General features: G+C 46.5%; 1 protein-coding gene across 2 annotated transcripts in view; it reads left to right on the top strand.

The window, feature by feature from the left end:
- LPAR3 (lysophosphatidic acid receptor 3) overlaps nt 1-22,712 on the top strand; it is a 69,301-nt gene that overhangs the window by 21,815 nt on the left and 24,774 nt on the right. For both annotated transcript variants that reach the window (XM_037060956.1, XM_037060955.1), the window contains exon 2: nt 2,102-2,858. In XM_037060956.1, coding sequence (XP_036916851.1) covers nt 2,123-2,858 — 736 coding nt within the window. In that variant the 5' untranslated portion in view covers nt 2,102-2,122. The remainder of the gene's footprint in view (nt 1-2,101; nt 2,859-22,712) is intronic.

Consider the following 22,712-nt stretch of genomic DNA (forward strand, 5'->3'; position numbering starts at 1 on the left):
CTTTTTAATTTCTATATACTTTCAGCATTGTTGAAAGCTGAATATTTTCCTTGGATATTTAAATTGAATTTTACTAGATTAGAATCTTCTACTCAACTCATCTGCTACTAGTAAGATTATAAATGCAATTTGTCTCAAGGGCAGTTTGATAATACATATCAGAAATCATGTAAACAACTTTACGTCCTTTACTTCATCAACTTGAAATCTGTGGATTAGTTTTAAGGAAATAATTGGCCAAGTATATAGAGATTAGTGCACAAGAATGTAGCCGTGGTTATAAAAGCAAAATACTGGAAACAATCTAAGTGTCCAGCATTTAGGGACTGGTTAAATGAAGTGTGGTATATTCAGGTACTAGAATATTAAACTATTAAACTGATCAAATATATCTATACTTTTAATTTGGGAAATTATCACAATGAACTGTAGATATACTGGCCTGTTGCATGGAGTTGTCTGATACTGGCAACTAAATACTGGTGAGTGTCTGTGAAAGAGAGTAACTTTTGTCACTATTAAAATTGAGTCCCCCTTCCTCGTAATTGAAAGGCACTGGAGCTATTGGTCTCTTGAGACCACGCTCATTTGGTTACTTAAGCATGTAGAGTGGTATTCTTACCTTCCATTTGCTATGGTAGAGAGGTATGTGTCTACTTCACTTAACAGGATCATTTTATCATTAAAGTGTAAATTAAAAGGAAGACGACCTGAGATACATTTCCATTTTGTACTACTTGAAGTCGATACCTGATATGCCTCTCCTGATTCTGCGTGTTGTATTGGATTGCAGAATCTGTAAGAACCTTGAAAGCTGTTCAGCTTTGGCTGTCAGAGCCACCTCATTCCCAGCAGTGAATGCCCAGGGTCTGAGCCTCCTGGATCTCCAGCAGATAAATTGCAGCCTCATTCCGTGTGATGGAGCCCATGGTTATCCTCCCCAGAAGCTAGATTTCCTGGCTTTCAGCCCATCTCCTTTGATAGGACTTTTCAGGCCTATACCCAGACCCTTGTGAGGCAGAACACCTGGTCTTCCCACCGAGCAAAGGTGGATGGGCAATCTCAGGGCCTCTTCCCAGCCTGCCCTTGGCCAGAATCCCTTACTTTTGGGGTCCAAGAGGTCCCCTCCTGAGATTACTATCTTCCCTGTCTGCCTGATAGTCCAATTTGGGGTCTGCTTTCAGATACATGTCCTGAGGACCGGCCCTCACTTGGCAGGTATGTTCTCACATCCTTGGACGTCTGCCCACACTCCAGATCTCAGTGTTGCCAAGGGGATGCCTGCCCTTCCACTACCTGCCGTGTTGAGGAGAGCTCAGGGAAGGAAACGGAGCCAAAGTGATGGAGTTGGAAAATCCAGCAAACAAATTCCCATTGGTACAATTTGGATTAGGAGAATAAGAAAGGAATTTTTAAAAAGGTCAGGAAGGAGTGTTGAGACCAGTCTCCAGCCCTGCACCACATGCTTATTAACAAGTGATCGTTGTCATTGTAGCATGAAACCAAAAGATGGCAAAAGGAATCAGAGTGATGGAAAACTGATCTCATAGGGAAGCCATTTGGTCATGTGAAAAGTAACTCAGCACCCGTTATCTTGGCAAGAATGTGCCAGGCATTACCAAGCTGCCTTTGATTAATGAACAGAACCCATAAATAAGAAATGAGCTGGAAACCACCAGGAGAAAGCATTAACATCCTGTGCTGTAACCATCACCAGTGCCAAGTGGAGTGGATATGGCAGGGCTTAGAATTTTTTGACTCCCTGCTGCCTTAACCACCGTTTATTCCTTGGTTCATTTAACCGCTGGTCAGCCAGCATTCAGCAAATACCTGTTGGGAGGCAGTCAGGGCAGAGGGGCCCTGGGATTGTAATGGGGACACTGAGCTTGCACCTGGCCTGGGTCACAGACCCAGGTACCAGTGTGAGATGAGTGCTGTGATAGGAGGTCCAGGCTTGGGTCTCGGAGCAAGGAACACTTACTGAGATCTGAGGGACTGAGAGGAGGTGGCCAGACCAGGGGCTTAGCAGTGGCAGTGGGGGTGGTTCATCGATTGATTTTGCAGAGAATGATGTCTGTTTCTCCTTTACGCTTCCTTCCAGGATGTTCAGCCCTTCTCCACAATGAATGAGTGTCACTATGATAAGCAGATGGACTTTTTTTATAACAAGAGCAACACTGACACCGCCGATGACTGGACAGGGACAAAGCTCGTGATCGTTTTATGTGTCGGGACGTTTTTCTGTCTCTTCATTTTCTTTTCTAATTCTCTGGTCATCGCGGCGGTGATTAAAAACAGAAAGTTTCATTTCCCCTTCTACTACCTGTTGGCTAACCTGGCGGCCGCGGATTTCTTCGCCGGAATTGCCTATGTGTTCCTCATGTTCAACACTGGCCCCGTCTCAAGGACTTTGACTGTCCACCGCTGGTTTCTCCGCCAGGGGCTTCTGGACACCAGCCTGACCGCCTCCCTGACCAATTTGCTTGTGATTGCCGTGGAGAGGCACATGTCAATCATGAGGATGCGGATCCATAGCAACCTGACCAAAAAGAGGGTGATATTGCTCATTTTACTGGTCTGGGCCATTGCCATCTTTATGGGGGCGGTCCCCACACTGGGCTGGAATTGCCTGTGTGACATCTCTGCCTGCTCTTCCCTGGCCCCCATTTACAGCAGGAGTTACCTCATTTTCTGGGCTGTGTCCAACCTTTTGGCTTTCTTCATCATGGTGGTGGTGTACCTGCGGATCTACATGTACGTCAAGAGGAAAACCAATGTCTTGTCTCCACATACAAGTGGGTCCATCAGCCGCCGGAGGACGCCCATGAAGCTGATGAAGACAGTGATGACTGTCTTAGGTAAGAGGAACCAAGTGAGCCAGTCTTCCCATTCATTCAGCAGATATCTATTGAGTACCTACTGTATGCAAACCACTTAGTAGGTAGCAGGAATGCAGCAGTGAACAAGAACAGACCCCACCTGCCTCAAGGGTTCACTCTAGCAGGGGAAGACAAAATGAGTATTCTGATAGGGATAAACAAAAGAATTTTATAATATACTTTATTATAAAGTTTATGAAGTAAGGGGTTGAGGAATCTAATTGGGAAAAATTAAGCAGAGAAGGCAGATGTGGAGTGCTAAGCGGGTACAGTTTGCAGTTTTAAGAAGTGTTGTGAGAGGCAGCTTCATCGAGAGGATGACTTTTGAGTGGCCTCCGGCAGTGAAGGTGGTGAGGGACCCGAGCATGTGGGTGTCTGGTGAAGGGTGTTCCGGGCAGGAGTTGCAATGAGTATAGGTCCCTGAACAGGAGAGGCCAGTGTGGCCAGAGTGGAGTGAGGAAGGGCAGGGTGAGAGGAGACGAGGTCAGAGGTATTGGGGAGCAGGATGGGGCCACTCGGACCGTGTCGGGCTGTGCACTTACTGTAAGGACTTCGGCTTTTCTGAGTGAGATGCGGAGCCGTTGAAAGGCTTTGAGCAAAGGAGCAATGTGGTTTGACTTAGATATTAATGGCACCTCTCTGGCTGCTGTTTTGAGAAAATACTATAGCAGGGCAAGGATGAAAATGGAGAATTTCTTACAAGGGTCTTTCAGTACTCCGGAGGGACAACAGAGATGAGGACCACGGGCAGCTTGGAGGTGATGTGGTACGGTCCAATTCTGCATGTTTCTGAAGGTAGAGCTGATAGAATTTGCCGGCTGGTAAGATATGAGGGAAGGTGGGAGGAGGAGGGGCAGGTGGGGAACCTCAGCTATTTCTGAGATGGGGAAGACAGAAGAGGAGCATTTGCAGGAAGGCTAGGAGTTTGGTTTCAGACAGGTTGAGGTTAGGATCCTAGTAGGCATCACAGTGAAGTCCTTGGGTAGGCAGTCAGGTGTATGGATCAGGAGTTCAGGAGTAGGTATGGGCTGGAGATCGATATTTGAGAGTCATCGGGGGCAGAAACGGTCATTTAAACCCCAAGACAGGAGGAGCTCGTCATGGAGAAGAGGACCAAAGAATGAGCCTCAGGACACTCCAGTGTGAGGAGGAGGGAAAGAGGGGACAACCAGCAAAGCAGTCCAGAAGGAGGGTGTGGTGTCCTAGAAGGCAAGACCGGGAGGCCCTGAAGGAAAAGGAGGGTCAGCGGTGGTAATCCTCCTGAGGGGTGGGTTTCGTGAGCCTATGGGGTTGAGCAGGGTTTAGTGATCTTGACGGGAGACTGCATTTAGTGTAGCCAAGAGCTCAATCCGAGTAAAGGGAAGAAGGAGAGGGGGGAGAGGTTCTGGGACAGCCTCAGAGAAGTTTGCTTTGCCCCGGGAGCCCCATACCAAGAAGAAACATTTGGTGAGAAGAATTTTCCCTTCATTATGTTTCTCTGTGGTAGGTGGCCTGTTGTCCCCCAGTTCCAGTCCTGGGTTACAGGCAGCATTTGCGACACGTGGGTGGACAAGAACTTTTGTGGTTTTACGGGCCCTGTCTTCCCTGTGTGGCGGCTGCAGCAATGGGGATCGTTGGTGAGAGATCCAGCAGTAGATGCCTGTCAGGTCCCAATGCAAAGGGATTGTGAGATGAATCCTTGGGAAACAGCTTACGTCTGAGGCCGTAGGGTGTGTGTGGTGTGCTACAGGACCCATCACAATGCCTCTAAGTCCTGAACCTGCTGGTAAGACTCAGAGATCAGCAGACACGCAGCATGAGGTGGAAATGATTTCCACCTCAGGATTGATTTTAGTTGACAAATATTTATGTAGTGTCCAATAGGTGTCAAACATTGTCCTAAGAATATTACACATATTAACTTATTTAATACTCATGGCAACTCTGGGAGGTAGGTACCCCCATTATCCCATCTACCAGATGCAGAAACTGAACAGAGGGTTCAAACCGTATGCCCAGGGGCATTCAGCAGCTATTACTGCTGGAACCATGACCGACCCGTTGGCCTTTGGAGTCCATACTTCATTGCCGTGCTCTGCAGCCTGATCTGATTTGTTTGGACTTTTTACTGGTCTCTTCTTTGTCCTGTTTTCTGCTTTGACCACCTCATTCTTCTTCGAGAACCTTCACAGGAACATAGGCAAGAACGAGAAAAGGAAGGCTCAGTTAATCAATGTTTCCACTCTTGGGCTAGAGAAGATATTTCTGGTAAAGAGAAAAGTTGGTTGTTTATTGGTGTAAAAGAACTCTGCTCCTCTCCTTGCTTATCTTGCAGACGTAATCATTTACTTGGCTGTGTGTCTTGAGAAATCGCCTGCCTGATAAAGGAGAAAACTTTCTTTTTCCAGCATATTATGTTCACATACAGCATGAGCTCAAAAAGACTTCTGTAATCCCAGGTGGAAAGAATAGGACTCTTTGTGAGGCAGTCACGGTCACTAGCTTTGGTTTCGTATGTAACTTTGGACCATACAGAGGATTTAAAATAAAGCAACTGTGTGGTTTTGGTAAGTGTGGTATTAGATAAGGGAAGCGCTGGCATGACAGTAAATTGCCAAGTAAAATAAGGGAAGTCATGACATCAGGATGGCACAGTCTCGGGGAGTTGGTTAATGACAGGAAGGCAGTTTGGTGGTGGGGTTTTGCATACGTTCCTCAGTGGTGAGACAGGGACCTGGTGGAAGACGGGAAGTTTGTGGACAGGGGAAATGAAACTGAAGAGCCAGGTGGTGTGAGGTTTTTAGACTTCTGACTCCTGATTTCTTTGGATAAAAAAGATTTTGTTTTTAGCCCCAGCGCTGTCATTTTCCACAAGGTTGATCTGAAGCACATTAGTTCACCATTTTTTGAGGGAGGAAGCCCCTCGGCTTCTCTGTCTCATGCATGTGAGCATTGAGTTGCCTGAGACAAGTGTCTCCCACCTGAAAGTGTATCAGAAGAATCAGCAGTGTTGGCATTGACCACCATGGCTGGCACAGGTTCTGAGTATATGGAAATTAATAGCTTAATACTTATTTCTGTAATATCACCTGATTTAAATATCTTTATAATAGAATGCTGAACCTTTCTATTTACTCCTTATTATGCATGCTGTAAAAAACATTCATTTAAAATTAAAGTTTCTTTTAACATCCTTTAACAGGAAGTTCATCAAATATATATATATGAACTGTTTGTTAAATAGCATTTAAAAGGCCAAAGATTGCTGAAATTCAGTGAGCTGAATCTCATTTTAGAAAAAAGGGAAGGGATGGCCTGGTCTGTGGGGTTTGGAAAAAGCTTCTTAGAGGGCTTGGATGCGATCTGGGAGGGTGAGCGAGGTTTGTACGGGCAGGAGGGGAAAACATCCACGGTAGGAGAAACAGTAGAATCAAAAGTGCAATGGCAGAAACCTCTAAAGCTTCTGCACGTCCACAAGGACAGCCACGTGGAGCACGGCCGTGTGTTGTGGTACAAAGGGAAATAGTTCAGCTGTGAGCTGGAAAGGTTTAGTTGGCCATCCTCTTTGGGAGGAGAGTGGTAGACCAGATGACCTTGGTGCTACTTTCCAGCTCTAGATTCTGGTTGGACACAGTAGTATGCAGAGCTGGGTGGGGAGCAGATTCTTTCCTTGCTGAGGGAGGTGGCAGTAGCGATGATGGTGGTGTGAATTTTCAATCTGCACATGATTGGAAAGGCATCTGATCTTTGTGTTCCCATTTCAGCAGCCCTGAGGCAGAGCGCTGCCTCACTTCTGGGTTATGATGTGTCATGGGCATTTTACGTGAAAGAAGTTGCTTATTGAATGTTCTCATTGAAAAGACATCAGGAACATATGATCTTACTTTCCACACCGCACCAGGGCTTGGCCTAGGGGAGAGGCCAGTTTGTGGAAAGTCTGCTTGTCAACATGCCTAATCGCCTGCAGCAACAAAACACAAGAAACCCCACACCTCTCATTTGTTGTCAGGCAGCACACCCTGTGAACTGTGCCTCCAGGGGTGTTTTGTTTCCCAGAAAATGGGCTGGACTTGCTTCTATTTGGTAATGTCTCATAATGCAAAAGAAAAGAAAGGTTGAAGGGCTTTGTGAACCACACTTTTGAAATCTTCAGTGCACCTTCCTTTCTCCTAGGGTGGTGTTTTTCAAACTGGAAGTTGTGACCCATTAGCAAGTAATGGAATCAATTAGATCATAACTGACACTTTTTTAAATGACACAGAATAGAAGAGAACACTATCTGAGTGCATTGCACGTAGGTATTAAGTAATGTTTTATAATGAATGGTGTGTGTGTGTGTCTGTGTACTGGATTATGGTATAAAATGTATTTTTTACTATAGGTTATGGTCAAGAACATTTAATAAGCCATGGTTTTAGAGTTAAAGTTTCTTTTTTTGGCCAATATGAACTAAACTCTTTTAAAATATGAGAAACATTATAGTTAAGGGCCTTTAAAAGGTTTGTGGTCATTGAAACAAAGAGCCGCATGGTTTTCTTCTCATTTCTCCCTCCCCCCCACCTCTCCATTTAGGTCAATGCCAAGTCCTCTTTGCCTTCTCTCAGGGGGAGAGGAAGGGGAGGTGAGGTGATGGTGACAGAAGAAACAGTGCTCAGAGTTCTCATGCTAGGAAATGGGTCGAACAAAGTGCTGCCGTGAGCCTTGCTGGAGTGCTGCTGGCAATCATACATGGCATTTCTGCAACACCATCTGCTTCTCAGAGTTTTAGTTCATTGTTCTCATTTGTTCTCACAGAAATCCTGCAAGTGGGGATGACGTTATCCTAGTTTCCCGCCACTCCCCTGGATGCACCCTGTATTCAGTGATGACTAATTATTTACAGTTCCCAGTTTTGCATCCCTGAGCCTTTGCATTTGCTGGAATACCTTTCCTCTGGTTCTGCCAGGGAAACTCCCATTCATCTTGTAAGACTCAACTCCAGGGCCTGTGTTCTCTGAATCTTTCCTTGTCCTACCTAGGTATCGTAAATCTGATTGCTACCTCCTTTGGGCCACGTCTGTTTCATCTATACCATAATCGACATACTAAATTGTCTACAGGCTTTTATGTTGAACTAGGATGTGCATTCTTTGAAGTCAGGGACTGTACCTTACCTATCTTTGCATGTCCGATGTGTAGTGTGCTGTCTGTGAAACACTCATGGAGATTGTAATAGAATGGATAAGTAAGGAAATTGAGGTGTAGAGAGGTTAAGTGGCTTTTCAAAAGCTGGAAGGGTAGGTAGAACGCAGGTCTCCTCACACGCAGGCTGGCCGTTGGCGTGCTCTGGCTGTGCCGTGCCTGTGAGGTCGTGGTGGCTGGGGAACGAGTGGGCATCTCGTTGTACAATGTGAGAGACTGGGGTCTCAGAGACTAGGTGATGGTGCTACGTTGGGGAGGGGGAGGAAAACAAGTGGACATTTTGTGAGTGCCTGCTACAAGGAGGTCTGCACGTGACATGCTTATAGAATTTTCTTCCACTTAATCCTCAGAACAACTTTGCAGATCTGTTTATAGGTGAGGAAACTTGGGTGGACTTAAGTGTCTTGCCCATAGACCCATACTGGTATAAATAATTATAGCTAATCCTCATTTTGCGCTACATGTGGTTCTGAGCATTTGCATGTTTTATTTCATTCAGTCTTCCTGACAGGTGTGTGAGGGAGGATCGGTTGTTATTACCAGATGAAGAAACTGAGGCCCAGGGGGGTTCATTGTCTTGCCCAGGATTGGAAAGAGACTGGAGATTAGAATCAGGCAGACAGGCTCCAGGAACCCACTCCTCAAGGTTACTTAGCAGCCTCTTGTATGTGATGGGGCTAGAATAGTGTCCGTCAAGGGAAGAGGTATGTAACCTACATGTCCCTTGATTTCTAGTGAAGTTTATTTCTGTGAAGTCACTTGATCTCTCAGAGTTTAGCTAAAGATTTTGCAGCATGATAGTCACAGTTAGGACAGTGTCTCCCAGGAAGGACAGCTCCACAGTCCTCAAACTTTGTCTTCATTAAAGTAAATGCCAAGAGGTAGGGGCTTTGGAATAGGGAGGGAACCAGATTTAAATAAATGCCTTGCCACTTCCAAGTTGTGAGACTGAGCAGTGCACCTACCTGCTTCATGACTTAGCATCGTGCTGGGCACATAGTAAGTACTAAGCAACTTTTATAATAAGTGCTAAGTACAAAGGAGAGTAAGCTACTCCTCTTAGGCCTTAATTTGACCCTGGCAGGTCTTGCCCAGTATTCAAGCAGTATTGAATACAGAGTGTGGCCCTCGCCACATTCCCGTAAATCCACAGGTGCTGTAGAGATGGCATCTACGTTGGTGCCATCATGATGGCCGGTTTTGCAGTGGGGACAGGAGCCAGGAGGAAGCTAACTGGTGTGCTTTGCAGAGGCTGCCTGACCACTGGCGAATGGTACCGGCTTGGTTCCTGGGGATCAGGGCCAACTGAATGCGTGGTCACCGCAGAACTGAAAAGCTCTGCACTTGCATTGCTAGTCCCTATACACCACCCCCACCCTGGCCCTGGTGAAATTCTGTTAATGATTTCTGTCTCTGACAGATAATCTTTACATTAATAATTCATTTCACTTTTGTAACATTTATGAATAAAACATTATAAGCGAGACCCTGACCATCAACTGTTAGCGTAATAAGAATCCCGTAGTACAGCATCAATATCTTGTGCGTAGATCTATAAGACAGTTCTCATAAGAAACTGCCCTCATCTTGCTAATGCTTCCTGCCAGGATGTCCAGTTAATCAGGTGCTGTTAGCATCGTTACTACGATTGGAAATTGTCTGAAAAGAGTGGGGACCAAGAACCCTTTGATTTCATTTCTGTTTCCAGCCTTCCTCAATGAAATGTGCATGCTCCATTTAAAAAAGGGGGGATACACACACACACACTCTTGCACACGCAAAACCCCAGAGTCTGAAGAGGCTCACCAGAGCCCCTGGGAATTCTGAAACATTTGTTTTCAGCTTTGTGGCCTTATAGTGGCTTCTGTGATACAGAAGCCAGCATTCAATATTTGCTGCCTTGCTTGCTTTAGTAATCAAATATCTGTCTAAACAAACTAAAGCTTTGCCTTAAGAAATGCTGAGTGAAATGATAAGATTGTCGGCGCGCGGGCGCACTCTCATTGCTGTGCAGTCATATCGGAATGCCTGATTCTTTTCAGAGCCAAGCCACCCAGGCACCAAGACTCAGAACATTGAGTCCAGGGATGTTCATACTTCTGTCTTGAGCCAGCTAATCCAAGGAGCACCTTGGTGCAGCAGCTTTTCCTCTGCACTTCAGGGCATTGCAACAGGGGCCCTCGGGGAGCGAAGCATTTGTTCCAGGGCAGACCGTAAATGAGTGGGCGCAGACATGTAATCTCCTCACAGACACTGCTCCCAACAACACTGTTCCACAGACCCTCCACTCTGAGGGGGATGGTGGTGGTGGAGAAAACGTCTGATATTAGAAGGAAAACACCTTCAAAATTTGTTTTCAAGTCCCACAATAGCATGCCACTCCACCCCACCCTTTCAGATTGTCTCCACTTCTTGACACCTTTCCACCACCACAGTTTTAGCTCTGCCCTTCTCTCCTGCCTCTGCTGTACGCAGCCCTCTGTTGTCTCATGTCAGGCCACCGGGTCTTCTCCTTCTCCCCTGCGTGGCTGTTGCGGGGGCCTCCCTTTGCAGTCTGCTCAAAAGTCATCTTCCCAATTCCTGGTCCTTGTGGTGCAGTCCTGCTCTGCCCCCTTCCTCCATTCCCCCCATCTACCCAACAGGCGTGCCCATCTCAGGCTGCTCGCTTCTCTCACCCCCAGTCGCTCTCTCACCTTCAGAACTTTTTTTTCCTGGCTTTTCATCTTCTTAGAAACCTGAAACCCTCCTCTTTGGCCAGAACAAATAAACACTGAATATTTCCTGACTGCAGGGTACAGAAACACCTCTCAAATTCTACCTCTTTCCCAACCCCCCAACATTCCTGAAATCATTGGCAAATAAAAATGTATGTATTTAAAGTGTACAACATAATTTTTTATATATGTGTATGTTGTGGAGTGATTACCAAGATTGAGATAATTAAACATCCATCACCTTAAGTAGTTATTCTGTTCTGTTTTGTTTTGTTGTAGCAAAAATACTTACTGTGTACTGTCAGCAACTTTCAAGTATAGAATAACGTATTATTAACTGTGGTCATCACGATGTGCGTTAGATCCTCAGAACCGATGACTGATGTTTTCTACCTTCTACCGACCTCTCCCCGTTTTCCCTCCCCCCACCCCTGACCACAGCCTCTCTAGCCAGGAAAACTCTACTCCGTGTTGAGCAGCTCCCGCCTTCCTCTCAGCCCATCCATACCCTCCAGCTCCTACAGGGGCTCTCATTCTGGTTTTTTTAAATGGGCTTTTTTTTTCTTTTAGTATCCACATCTAAGTGACAAAATATGGTATTTGTCTTTCTCTGGCTTATTTCACTTAGCAGAGAAGTTCTGTTATCCAGCTACATTCAACCCTTCTGCCTCCGGGAAGGGTTCGAGTTCCCGAACTCAGGAATGCCCTCCCCTGGAGCCTCGATTTCTGCCAAAGGAGAATATGGTGATCACCTGTCCCACCTCCGGGCTAACGCCTAGATTAGCACGGTGTGTGCTGACCCATGGTAGAATTTTCTCAAATCTGTGTGACCCTTGTACTTTTCAAGTTTGTGCTGGGGACTGTGTGGCTAGTGGGCAGGTAAAGCAAACAGGTTGGTTGGGAATAGGGAGTAGTGGGTGTTTGCCAGAATCCCAGCCCGTCACAGACCTTAGGGATCCACACGGAAGCTGGGAGAAAGGGCAGGCAAACCCATAGTGTTGGCTGGGGGACACCACAGGCAAGCAGCCCTTGCCCTGAATGTCCCTTCAGCCTAGCCACCCACTCTGCCCCACCCCCCCACCAGGTGCTTATTGTAACTCTGCAGTATGAGAAGGAAGGATCCGTTACCTTGAAGAATCAAAGCTGTTGAGAGACTGGCCCAAGTTCACCATGTCTGTAAATCATTGCTAATGTCGTGGCCAGAGCTCTGGTCTCCCTCGTTCCTGCTTCTAGGGGGTCTCCCTTCTCGTTGTGGTGGAGAACACATGGCCTTAGACGATGCCTCAGTGACAGTGACACACAACAAGGCTTGATTTTTTTCCATCAAGTCGGAGAGTTTACTGCCTACCAGTGGACCTGTGTTAGCCTTTATGTTTTTGGAAAAAGAGGAGATTTCTGCTGTTTGTACTTACTCATCATAAACAGGTGCTGAGCACCTACTAGGTGTTTGTTAGTACGCTCACCGTAAGATGTGGCTGCTGCCCCGAAGGCACTGTGACCCTGTGCTTGCTCTGATGTTTAGTAGATGACAGCGGAAGACCAAAGTGTGTGAGTCAGTGGTTGGCTCAGCTGTGAGATTACCCAGGGGCTATCTGCTCTCTGTGGCTTTTCCTATGTACAGCTCACAAGGAATCCTTTTAATGGGCTTATCAGAGGAAATTGGAAACTTACCAAAGGAAAAAAAAGATGACAAAGGAATATACATGAGGGCCACAGGCCAAAAAAAAAGGAAATGTTGTGAATGGTCTGGAGAGACCCTTGAAGAGGTAAGATTTGAGCTAGAGCTCAGAATGACAAGTGGAGGGGAGAGGGCAAGGCATTGCAGATAGGAGGACAGCCAGGGTGGGAGACAGGTGTGCGTGTACCTAGGGAGACCAAACAAGGGCCTGGGATGGGAAAGGGGGGAAAGGGTGGCTGATTTCTGGAGTAAGGGGTTTCCATAGTAATTGAGGTCTGGTTTGAAAAGCACATGCAAGTCAGAAAATAGAAGGCCTTGAGTCCAAAGATTGTGTGATTTTATTGACAAACACCTGCAGAAAGCAGGTAGATACCACTGGTATGTGAATTAGGCCTGGGGTAGGTATGATGCAATAGGGAAGGGTGGCACTTGTGGCTAACTGGATACATCCAGCTTTCATTAAAACATTCTGCTGGCCAAATTAAATAGGTCTATGGCCAGTCTTCAGCCTACAGCTACATTGCCTCATGTGGCAATGGAGAATGCCTGTAGGGTCTTGAGGGGATTGGTGGGTGGGAGGAAGGTGGGGGCTGCTAAATGCAGGGCAGAGTTTTAGAAAGATGGGAGGGGAGAAGGAGGGAGAGGTCACAATGAAGACTGCTGGGACTGGCACAGGGCTCTGTGGGTCACAGGTGGCTCAGGAGCCAGAAAGTGGCAGAGCTGGCCTGTCCAAGCAGGCACTGCAGGAAGGCACATCTGTCAGCAACTGGCTGATTCTACACAGGGAAGGCGGCCCAGCAGGGCCCGCAGGGGAGCAGGGTGTGTGGAGTGTGCATTCTGGCAGGAGGCAGAGATGGAACAGACGTGTGACCAGAGTCAGAGAAACCTGGAAGCAGGAAGCAGGTATCCATCCCGGAAGCGAAGATTCCTTAAAGCCGTGGAGCTTTACCTTTCTCGCTCCCTAGCTGACGTCACCTTCCTGCTTCCTTCTCACTGAGAAGATAGAAGTCATCTGGCACGAATGGCCAGCTCCCCTCCCTTCATCAGCTTAGCCAACCTGCAAAGGCTCCCACCCGTACCGTTAGCTTTCTAAAGCCCACAGCTTCCACCCTCCCCAGGAGCCTGCTCTCACCCTTGTTCTTCCACTCCTGCGTGTTTGACCATGAAAAGTTAATTACAGCGCCTGACCTTACCTCCCCTTTCTAACTACTGCTCTGTCTCTCTCCTTTGCTTTATTTTCCTAGTCATACCGCAAACCCGGGTTGCCCAGCTCTGCCCCTGCTGAGACTATGCTGATGAATCCACCGTAGATCTCCTAGCTGTGGAATGTAGAGCTCTGGCCTGAGCTCCCTGTTGCATGGCTGCCTGCTTCATGCTGCAGTTTGATGGTTTCTTCCCCCGTCTCCCACTTCTCTGTCTCTTGTCCAGTCTCTCCCTTCTCTGGACATCCCCGAGATGCCCTTTGCTCTCTCGACTCCGCAAGTTCTATCCAGGCGATCATGCTCACTCCCGTGGTGTGGGCCAGGGCCTCTCTGTGAATGCCTCCCAGAGCAGTGTCTCCATCCTCAGCCCCTCTCATCAGATCCAAATCTGTCTCCAGGTGCCCGTTGCACACACGCCTGCACATGCTGCAGGCACTGTGCACTTCCTCTTCCCCCGTGAACCTGCTCCACGGGTCGTATTGGATGTTTGCAGTGCAGGTCCCATCAGCCTTCCCTTCCAGTGTGGAACCCAGGTGCCCCCTCTCTCACCACCTGTGTCCAGTTAGGGAACAAGTCTGCTGGAGTGGTGCCTCAGATTTACCACATCCCTTAGACAAAGCCTCGCCATTCTGCCCTTACCACAGTCTCTGTCTGGATTCCTTCCTCTGGCGTTTCTGGCCTCAGACCTTCTTCCCTACCACCAGCTAAAGCATTGACCTAAAAGGCACAGTTAACACTGTATAATCTTTTCTTGGCTCCTCTTGCATACTAGATAAAGCCCAGATTCCTGAGCTGGTATTACAAGCCCCTTCTCAGTTCTGTTCCCAGTCTTCTTTTCCAAACACTTCCTTCCCAAGCAGCCATGCTCCAGTCATGCCAAGTTTCTCCCCATTTGTGTCCTGGAATGCAGGGCCCCTGTGTCCTGGCTCTCACCAGTGGACTTCTTTATTGAGGTGAAGGGAGTTTGAAGAGAGTACCAGGTAATCCTGGGGCTAGAGTTGACTAGGTGAGTGACGCTAAGGCGAAAAAGATTTTTTTGTTTGTTTGTTAGGCTTGGGACTAGAGGTTGAGGGATCTCCAGAGAGTTCCTGGTGATTATTGCCTCTTTAATTCCCTCTTTCACAGTTAGCCAGTTACTTGGGTGGTGGTTACATTAGGCCTACTGACAGGACTGAGACTCTTATAAAAAAAAAGACAGGAAAATGTATCACCGAAGATACTAAGTTATAAAGTTCTTTACTTTCACTCTGGCCAGGTAGCTCAGTTGGTAGGAGTATCATCCTGTACCCCAAAAGTTGGGGGTTTAATCCTCAGTTGGGGCACATATGGGAGGCAACCAGCTGATATTTCTCTTTCTCTTGGGGAAGAGAGAGAGAGAAACCCCTCCTCTCTCTCTCATATCAATAAACATCCTCAGATGAGGCTAAAAAAAGTTCTTTACTTTCTTCTGCATACCTTCTCTGCTCACACCATGTTCCATTGTCCCATTAGTCTCCACTTACAAAAAATAAATTCAAAGATAAAATCAAGTACAGATTTCAAGATGGCCACAGCAGAGCTCTAAGCCAAGTGAAGCGCAGGCCCTGGGTGACTAGCTGGGCCACGTGCACAACCGTGAGGCTGGCCGTGGCTGCTCACTTCAACCCCTTGGCCTTCACTAGCCCAGGACCAAGTTACTGTGGTGCAGGGCACGTTGGGACTTAGTCTCATCAAATCCTCTCCCCCAGCCATGTGCCTATTTCCAAGGCGAGGCTCCATATCACCGGCTTGAGCCCTGACAAGATTGAGTGCATGGCTGGGACAGCCCCAGGGCTCCCACGGACAGCTTATCCAAACTGGGTTCACCAGTGAGTCAAGGGAGGGTCTTTTCCTGCTCTGTGTCTGTTCTGAGCCTGCCTGTCCAGGTCCAGGACAAGGCTATGCAGGAAAGTGTTACATCCAGAACAGTCTGTCTCCTTCATGCCCTCACCTCAAGGACCCCATCAGTGAAAGGTCAGGACTTTTTGCGTGACTTGAACAATTCCTGCCTCAGGTCAGTGTTTTCCTCCCCGGAATGTGTTTCAGACTCCTGCATTCTGGGGCTTCTTGGAGTTGTCTCTGATGTTCTGTGGAAGGGTCTGGACTCCAGAGCAGTCATACTGAGTTTATTTCTGAGGGTTCAGAAAACTGGAAAACATGGAGCAAATTTCCTAGGATCTGCACGGCCTCTTGTATGTCCTGCTGCAACTGTTGGGATACACATGAACTTAATGAACGCTGTCCCGGAGTGGCATTCAATGTCCTCTTCTGGGGCCAGGGAACCACGGAGGATGCTGAGGTGGTGTGGCAGACCCGAGCTTTTTCTGGGCATGCTAATTGAATCTTTGTGCAGCTTAGAAGCTCAAACTGTGGCTTTTCAGTAGCATGGGATGGACCCTCAGAAGGACATAGAGGTGGTCTTCCAAGAGGTAAATGCTGATTTCTGGGGTAATAGCTGGACTTCCTCCATTTGTTCTAACTTGGAGCAGAAATATTGTTCCTCTGCTTTAAGGCAACTTGCAGTCAGGAAGGGTAGCAGTACTGTGAGCCTGGAATGTCTTTAGGCTTCCTGATTCTTCTTTGCTGGCTGCTTTAAAATGAGGGATTATGCAGACCCTTCTGACTAGGGGAGTCTCTCTGAATGCAGTTCCCAGGGACAGTGCCAAGAGCCAGTCACTGAATTCTGGACTCTCGTCATCTGGGAAGGGACAGTGGCTAGCCTGGAGCCCCACAGGGACAGTCTGAAAGTTCTTAAATTGTGGGCTTTCTTGGAGCCCCTTAAGCTCAGGAATGAGGTAACATAGGAGAGTTCTCTTCTGGGGGAGGGGGAAGAGTCAGATCTAGACCTGGCCCAGGTGGGACCTCGATGGTCAGGCTCAGCCTGAGAGGCCATGGTCTTCAAGATCTGGCAAAGAAGGATGGGATCTCTAAACTGAGGAATTCGCTGTTACCTGGCTCTGCGGCCCCTCTGAAGGCCCTAGGGTTAGGCTTTAGGGCCCAAGAGATATAAGATCAGCCTCGGGAGGCTTCAGGGCCTCAGGGTAGAGCAGCATTCTCGGATCATTTAGACTGGCTTCACCCGGCACCGGATGTTCAGAGAACACAGCTGAGCCAGGGCACATGGGGCTCACCAGCCAGGGACAGCCTTGGACACGGGAAAGGAGAGTAGACTGACTTCGGAGGTTCTGTAAAAGAGCTTCAATACCCCTAAGGTTCTTTAAAGACTAATTGGAGAACATTGGTGCATGTCTTAAACAACATTTATCAGTGAGGGACAGTGAGCCGAGGCAGCCTTCATACGGTGAACATGACAGGTGAGATGCCAACCTCATAGCCCTTGTGTCTCAATAGGAGACACTCTCTAGGGTCTCGGGCCCCTCTGGAGTTTCCTAGGAGTTTCCTGGGAGCAGCCAGAGGGTGGATCCAGCTTCAGAGTTTTCCTTCTGGACGACTGAGAGAAGAAAGAAAATGGCAGTTTAGAAACGGAAGAGGCTCAGTGAAACGGGGAGGCCCAGAGCCGAATCTCTGATGTTTCCAGAGAACACAAGATAGCATTTCTTTTAGAACCTTTGGCAAATATATGCCCAACCCTGAACCTCTAGGAGAATAAACCACAGGGTAGCCCCTCAAACCTCTCAGCACATTGACACTGTGTAATTGCTTCAACAGGACCCATCTATTTAATACATTTCTTCTCTTCTGCCTATTGTAATGAGACTTGACAAATTTTTGTCATTGCCTTGTTCTTTCAGTTATTAGGAATGAACTGTTTTGTTAGGTTGAAATTAGCCAGTTTGAGTTTGTCTCACATCTCATTTGCTTTGACACAAGTAATTCCTCTGTGGGTAATGAAAACAATGTAATGGTGTGGTCTGAAGGAGAGAACAATATTACTCAAGCTATTAACACGGGGGACTTCTCACTGACCTCTCTCAATGGCCTGCAAACTGTGCTTCCAATATCATCGCTCTCTGGAGGAAGCGGGGAATGAACTCTTGCCCCAAAATATTTTAGAGAACGCTGCATATGGAAAAGTCATTAAAATCAAAAGCAGAGAAATATAAGGAGCTATCAGTGAGAGGGTAGGAGGGCCTTCTAAAATTAACCGGATGGTGGGGTCCATTGGTTCCAGGCTACTGATCCTCAGCAGCAGTGTGTCTGAGTTGGACACAGGAGGCTGTGCTGATGACATGTGGAAACTCAGAATGGTCTGGGGACTCGAACCTTCAGGGAAGTGCAAATTAGGCCAATAATTTCTCATTTGAATTCTCCGTGTTAGGTGAAGAAGTTTCTGAGGCAGGGACCAGTGCATCTCATTTACCTTTATGTTGCACCGTGAGTGGTACGTGGTTGGGCTCAGGAAACGTTTGTCAGATTGAATCACCTAAGCAAAGAAGTCTTTAAGAAGATGTCTTTAATTCCGTGAAACACCTGTGGCTGACACTCCGAGGAAGAGAGAACAATAATTATTACCTGAGAAGTAATGTCTAGAGGCAGTGTAATTGGCAGGTGCCCATTGTTTCAGCCACATAACTGAAACACCTTTCCAATGCCTTTGTCAGCATTAAGGAAAATGTACCTGGGGAGTCTTTTTGATAATCTTTTGTACTATCTTGTTTATTTTCTCACTAGACCTCTGGTGCCAGAAAATTAATAGAACTTTGTAATATCGGGCTAAAATGTGCTTGTTTGAAGCCGAGGGAATGGAGCGCACCTGTCTTATTCAGAAACAGGCCTTCTTCTTCGAAGCCTTGGTGAGAGTAATGACTGTTAGGGTTAGGGCGACACAGAACCAGTGGAACGTGCTGTCAGGCCCTCCTGTTCCTACGCCTTGCTTGTACATAACGGCAGCATCGCTGTAGCCAGCAAACCAGTAGAGGTTCCTAGCGCACAGTCTCCCCTCCTGCTGCTCAGTGGGATGAAGCATGACATCTGCTTTCTCCAAGTCCCGTGTTTCCTCCAAGTAAAGACGGGTTGTATCAAAGTCGATATTTTTCATTTAAAAAAAAATCTTGAGTAGTCTAAAGAGATTTTCCTAAACTGTTCTTGTTTCTTCAAATAGAAGTATCAATGCATTTATTTGAGCACAATTGCAAGATCATCTGTAAGGATAGACCAACACACTTGGCAGGATTGGAAACACAGATTTGCCCTACAGTTTTGTTTTATTCTGTAGTTTCAAGGGTGCTTCTTACTGCTCCTGATATTGCCTGGTCACTTTCATCATGGGGGGCTCACAGTTTCAAAGCCTTGGCACCTGCCTTCTCTCGGTGGTGGGGAGGGGGTTGGTGAGTGGGATGGCATGCAGGCTTGGAGCCCGAGCATTTGGTTCCAGCTTCACTCTCTGAGGAGAGATTTACTTCCCTCCTTCCTAAACTTCCTCACCTGCACAAATCCTAACACAAATACCTCTTAGGAGTAAACAAAGCGCAATGCTAACAAGAAGCTTAAACAGTAACCTGGTGGCTTCTTGGAATTCATGGTTTTAACATGCTTTTAAAATTTGTCCTATGAATTTGATTTAGCCACCCAGCAACCCTGAGCAGTAGACAGGACAAGAGTTCGTAGCCTCCTTTTGTGGATTAGGAATAAATAAAACCCAGAGAGGTGACAGAATTTGTTAATCTGAACACTGAGACTAGAGCTCAGAATGTAAGTAAGCAGTTTTATAAATATTAAAATGCTTTGGCTGCAACACTGAAATGATGTTTAAAACCTTTACCTTTATTTTTATTGTTAGGAATGTAATACTTGCTTGTTGCTAAAACTTACACATTATGGAAATTTATGGTGTAGGGAGTGGAAGTCCCCTCGGTCCTCTCTCTTTGGAGAGACCAGAACACGGTCAACAGTTTGACGTGCCGCCTTGCAGACACTTTTCCTGAAAATAATAAAAGTGCGTGTGTACCGCTCACACACACTTAATGATGATTTTTGTACAGAAGTGTGCTCTTAATAGTCATGCCAGTTCTCCAGCGTGCCTTCTTTCATTTGGCAGTGTATCTCAGAATTTTTTGAAGTCAGTATCTACATAGTCAGTGTCTACATAGTCAGTGTCTACATAGTCAGTGTCTAATTCTCTTCAGTGACTGTGCAAGATTATGTTGTACCCCACACTCAGTTGTTGATGTTTTATGGGCTATTTCTAGTCTCTCCCCATTACAGATATTGCGGCAATGAGCATACTTCTATGTACATCTTTGAGCATTTGTGAGACTATTTTTGTGAACTGTATTATTTGAGAATTCAGTAGGTCAGGAAAATGCCTGTTTATTAGATGTTTCTAAATTGTCCTCTGACAGATGATATCAGTCCACACTCCCACCAACAGTGAAGTGATCTTTCTCCTTCTGCTTTCCGTCAACACCAGGTTTCGATGATTCACCTACCTTGAAATGAAGCATCTCTGCTTTAGCACAAGACATTTGAAAGCATGAGGCCTACCCATCTATCGACCCCCGTCAGCAAACCGAGGGCAGAAAGCACAGAGTAGTAAATTAAAACCGACAGTGGGGGAGCACATGTTAAGCTAGAAACTGAGATATTTGGCTTCCATTCCTATTCGCTCATTCAAATAGGACTCAGCGTGGGCCAGGGCCTATTTAGGCCCTGGGAATAGAGCGACGCATGAAACAAAGTCCCTCCCTTTAGGAGCTTACATTCTAGTGTGGGCGAACTGTGAACAAATAATTTGGAATATAAGGTCAAGGAGTGTCAAGATCTCAGATGAAAAATAAAGCAGGAGAGGGGTATAGGGCAGAGCCGGCGAAGCTACTTTAAATTGGGTAGTTCTGGGTGTTTCTCTGCTGGCATGATGCCTGAAGAGAAATTCAGGTGTGGTAAGAGTTGAGCTTGGTGATGATCTGGGGGAAAGTTCCAGCTAGAGCAAAGGCCCTGAGAAAGGAGCAATTTAGAGGGTTTCAGAAATAACCCCAAAGCTTCACTGACTTGTGATCTGTCAGGAGAGGATAATTGGGCTGCTTACTTTAAAGAAGGCCACGTTCAGGTGCATGAACATGGGAAATGCCTGTGTCTCTCCGGAAGAGCAGTGCTGTTAGTGTAGACTAGGATCTGAACCAGTGAAGTCCATCAGTGAGTGTCCGCGGAAGTTCAGCAGGTGGGGAGCTGCGTGCAGCCTCTCTCCCTGGCAACACGCCTGCCCGTGTTGGAACTCACAACAGTGCAGAACAATCCCACTGCCCCTCCAGCAGGGAGAGGGTGGGCCCAACACACTCTTAGGATTGAGAGGCCCTTCCTCCTATACCCGGGCTTCATGAGAGCGCCGGTTTATTATTAAATGTGTTTTAAGACAACTGGAGAGAAGAAATCACAATTGAAAATGAAGTCTGGCAGGGATGGTCACAGAGAAGCTGCCACTCACCATGCCTGGCGAGTTCCTCCAGTGTCTAAGGATGAGTCACCACCCACCTTCCTGCTGACTCGGGGACTCCAGCATGGGCTGAGGGCAGCAGCCAGGAGATAGAGGAGTGGCTGTGTGGATGGGGAAAGAGGACATGGTGAGAGAAAGAAGGCAGTTACAAATGTAAAGGTGAAGACAGGAGTTGGAGTTTTCTGTAGGCCAGAGCCTCCACGGGTGCTGGACTTCAGCTGAGCCCTGCCACTAACCCACGCTTGGCTCACTTCGAGTCGGGTGAACACCAAGACGGGGACTTGCTTTCTCTTCAGCACCTGGTCCTCTCCTCTTAAACCCAATCTTTTAAGGAAAACAATGTAATTGACTTGATATAAAGTTGACAGAGGCTTCAGCAATGCTTACTTATTGGGTGGATTACGTTTACCGCTCACTAATTCCTCCATGTCTCAACATGTAGTGAATCTTTTTTCTTTGCTCTCCTCCGAGAGTCTTATGCAAGAGGGCTCAAACAAGAAAAACCTCCTTGTGAACAGAGCAGCACCCCTGGAAGACTTTGAAATCCATGCCAAATGTGATATTGAACTTGAAATTCAAACATGGAAGTGTTATTATTATCTTCTGCTTTTAAGAGGAACTCCCAATGCTACCCACATTTACCTACATAAAGCAAAAATGTGCTTACTCTTAAATACTTTAAAATATTTTTTTAATTTGTATTTATGGATTTTAGAGAGAGAGGAAAGGGGGGAGAGAGAGAAGAGAAGAGAGACATTGATGATTTGTTCCACTTACTGATGATTTCATTGGTTGATTCTTGTATGTTTGTTCCCTGACCAGGGATCGAATGTATAACTTTTGCATATTGGCCAGGCTTAACAGAAAACTCTTAGATGACAATTTTTAAAGAGTGCTATGAATAAACAGACTGATGAGGTTTATAATATAATATGGTTTAAAATAATACAAATTTTCATTTCATTAAAATTAAAACAAATCTACTTAAGTGCATTTCTTTAATATCTCTTTTCAAAGCTCCAACTTATGAAGCTGATGGAACTGTGAGGAAAATGATTTCTGCCACTTCATTTACAATGTTAAAACTCCTCACATAGCCATCTATTATGGGGTGTGTTTTTTCTTCAAACTCTCTGGGAACCTTTTGGCTTTTGACCAGCAACTGAACTTTTGTCTGAGACTCTAAAATCACAGCAAGTGATTGATCTGATGGTGGTGGGTACAGCGTACGTGGAAGAAACTATGTATTTCTTGGTGTTTGGTCCTATACTTAAATGTAGAGTCTATTCATGCATTAACTGTCCTTTTGATCCCCCAAACTGCAACCGACTCTTGTTGCCTAAGTGAAAAAGGAGAGAAACAGCAGTGTCCAAGAACCCAAGGATTGGTTGGTCACCGAGCCTAAGGAATAGCCCGTAGCCAGGGGTGGGAAAGCACCTGGGGTTAGCCAGGAAATTCTGTTCACTTTTCATCTGAAGTTCCCTAGATGTGCTTATTTTATCCATACTTTTCCTCTGCAAACTGTATTTCCCCCTCCCCTGCTCCATCTGATTATCTGGTACAAGCCATGGCGGCCAGTGGTTCCAAAGTGTGTATATCAGCTTCTCTCTGTCTCTCTCTTTCTCCCATTTACAGATTTTCTGGGAAAAGACTCACCTGTCCCAGCCTGAA

This window comes from Sturnira hondurensis, unplaced genomic scaffold (assembly GCF_014824575.4).
Source record: "Sturnira hondurensis isolate 20B ecotype Veracruz unplaced genomic scaffold, ASM1482457v3 Scaffold0013063, whole genome shotgun sequence".
Lineage (NCBI taxonomy): Eukaryota > Metazoa > Chordata > Mammalia > Chiroptera > Phyllostomidae > Sturnira > Sturnira hondurensis.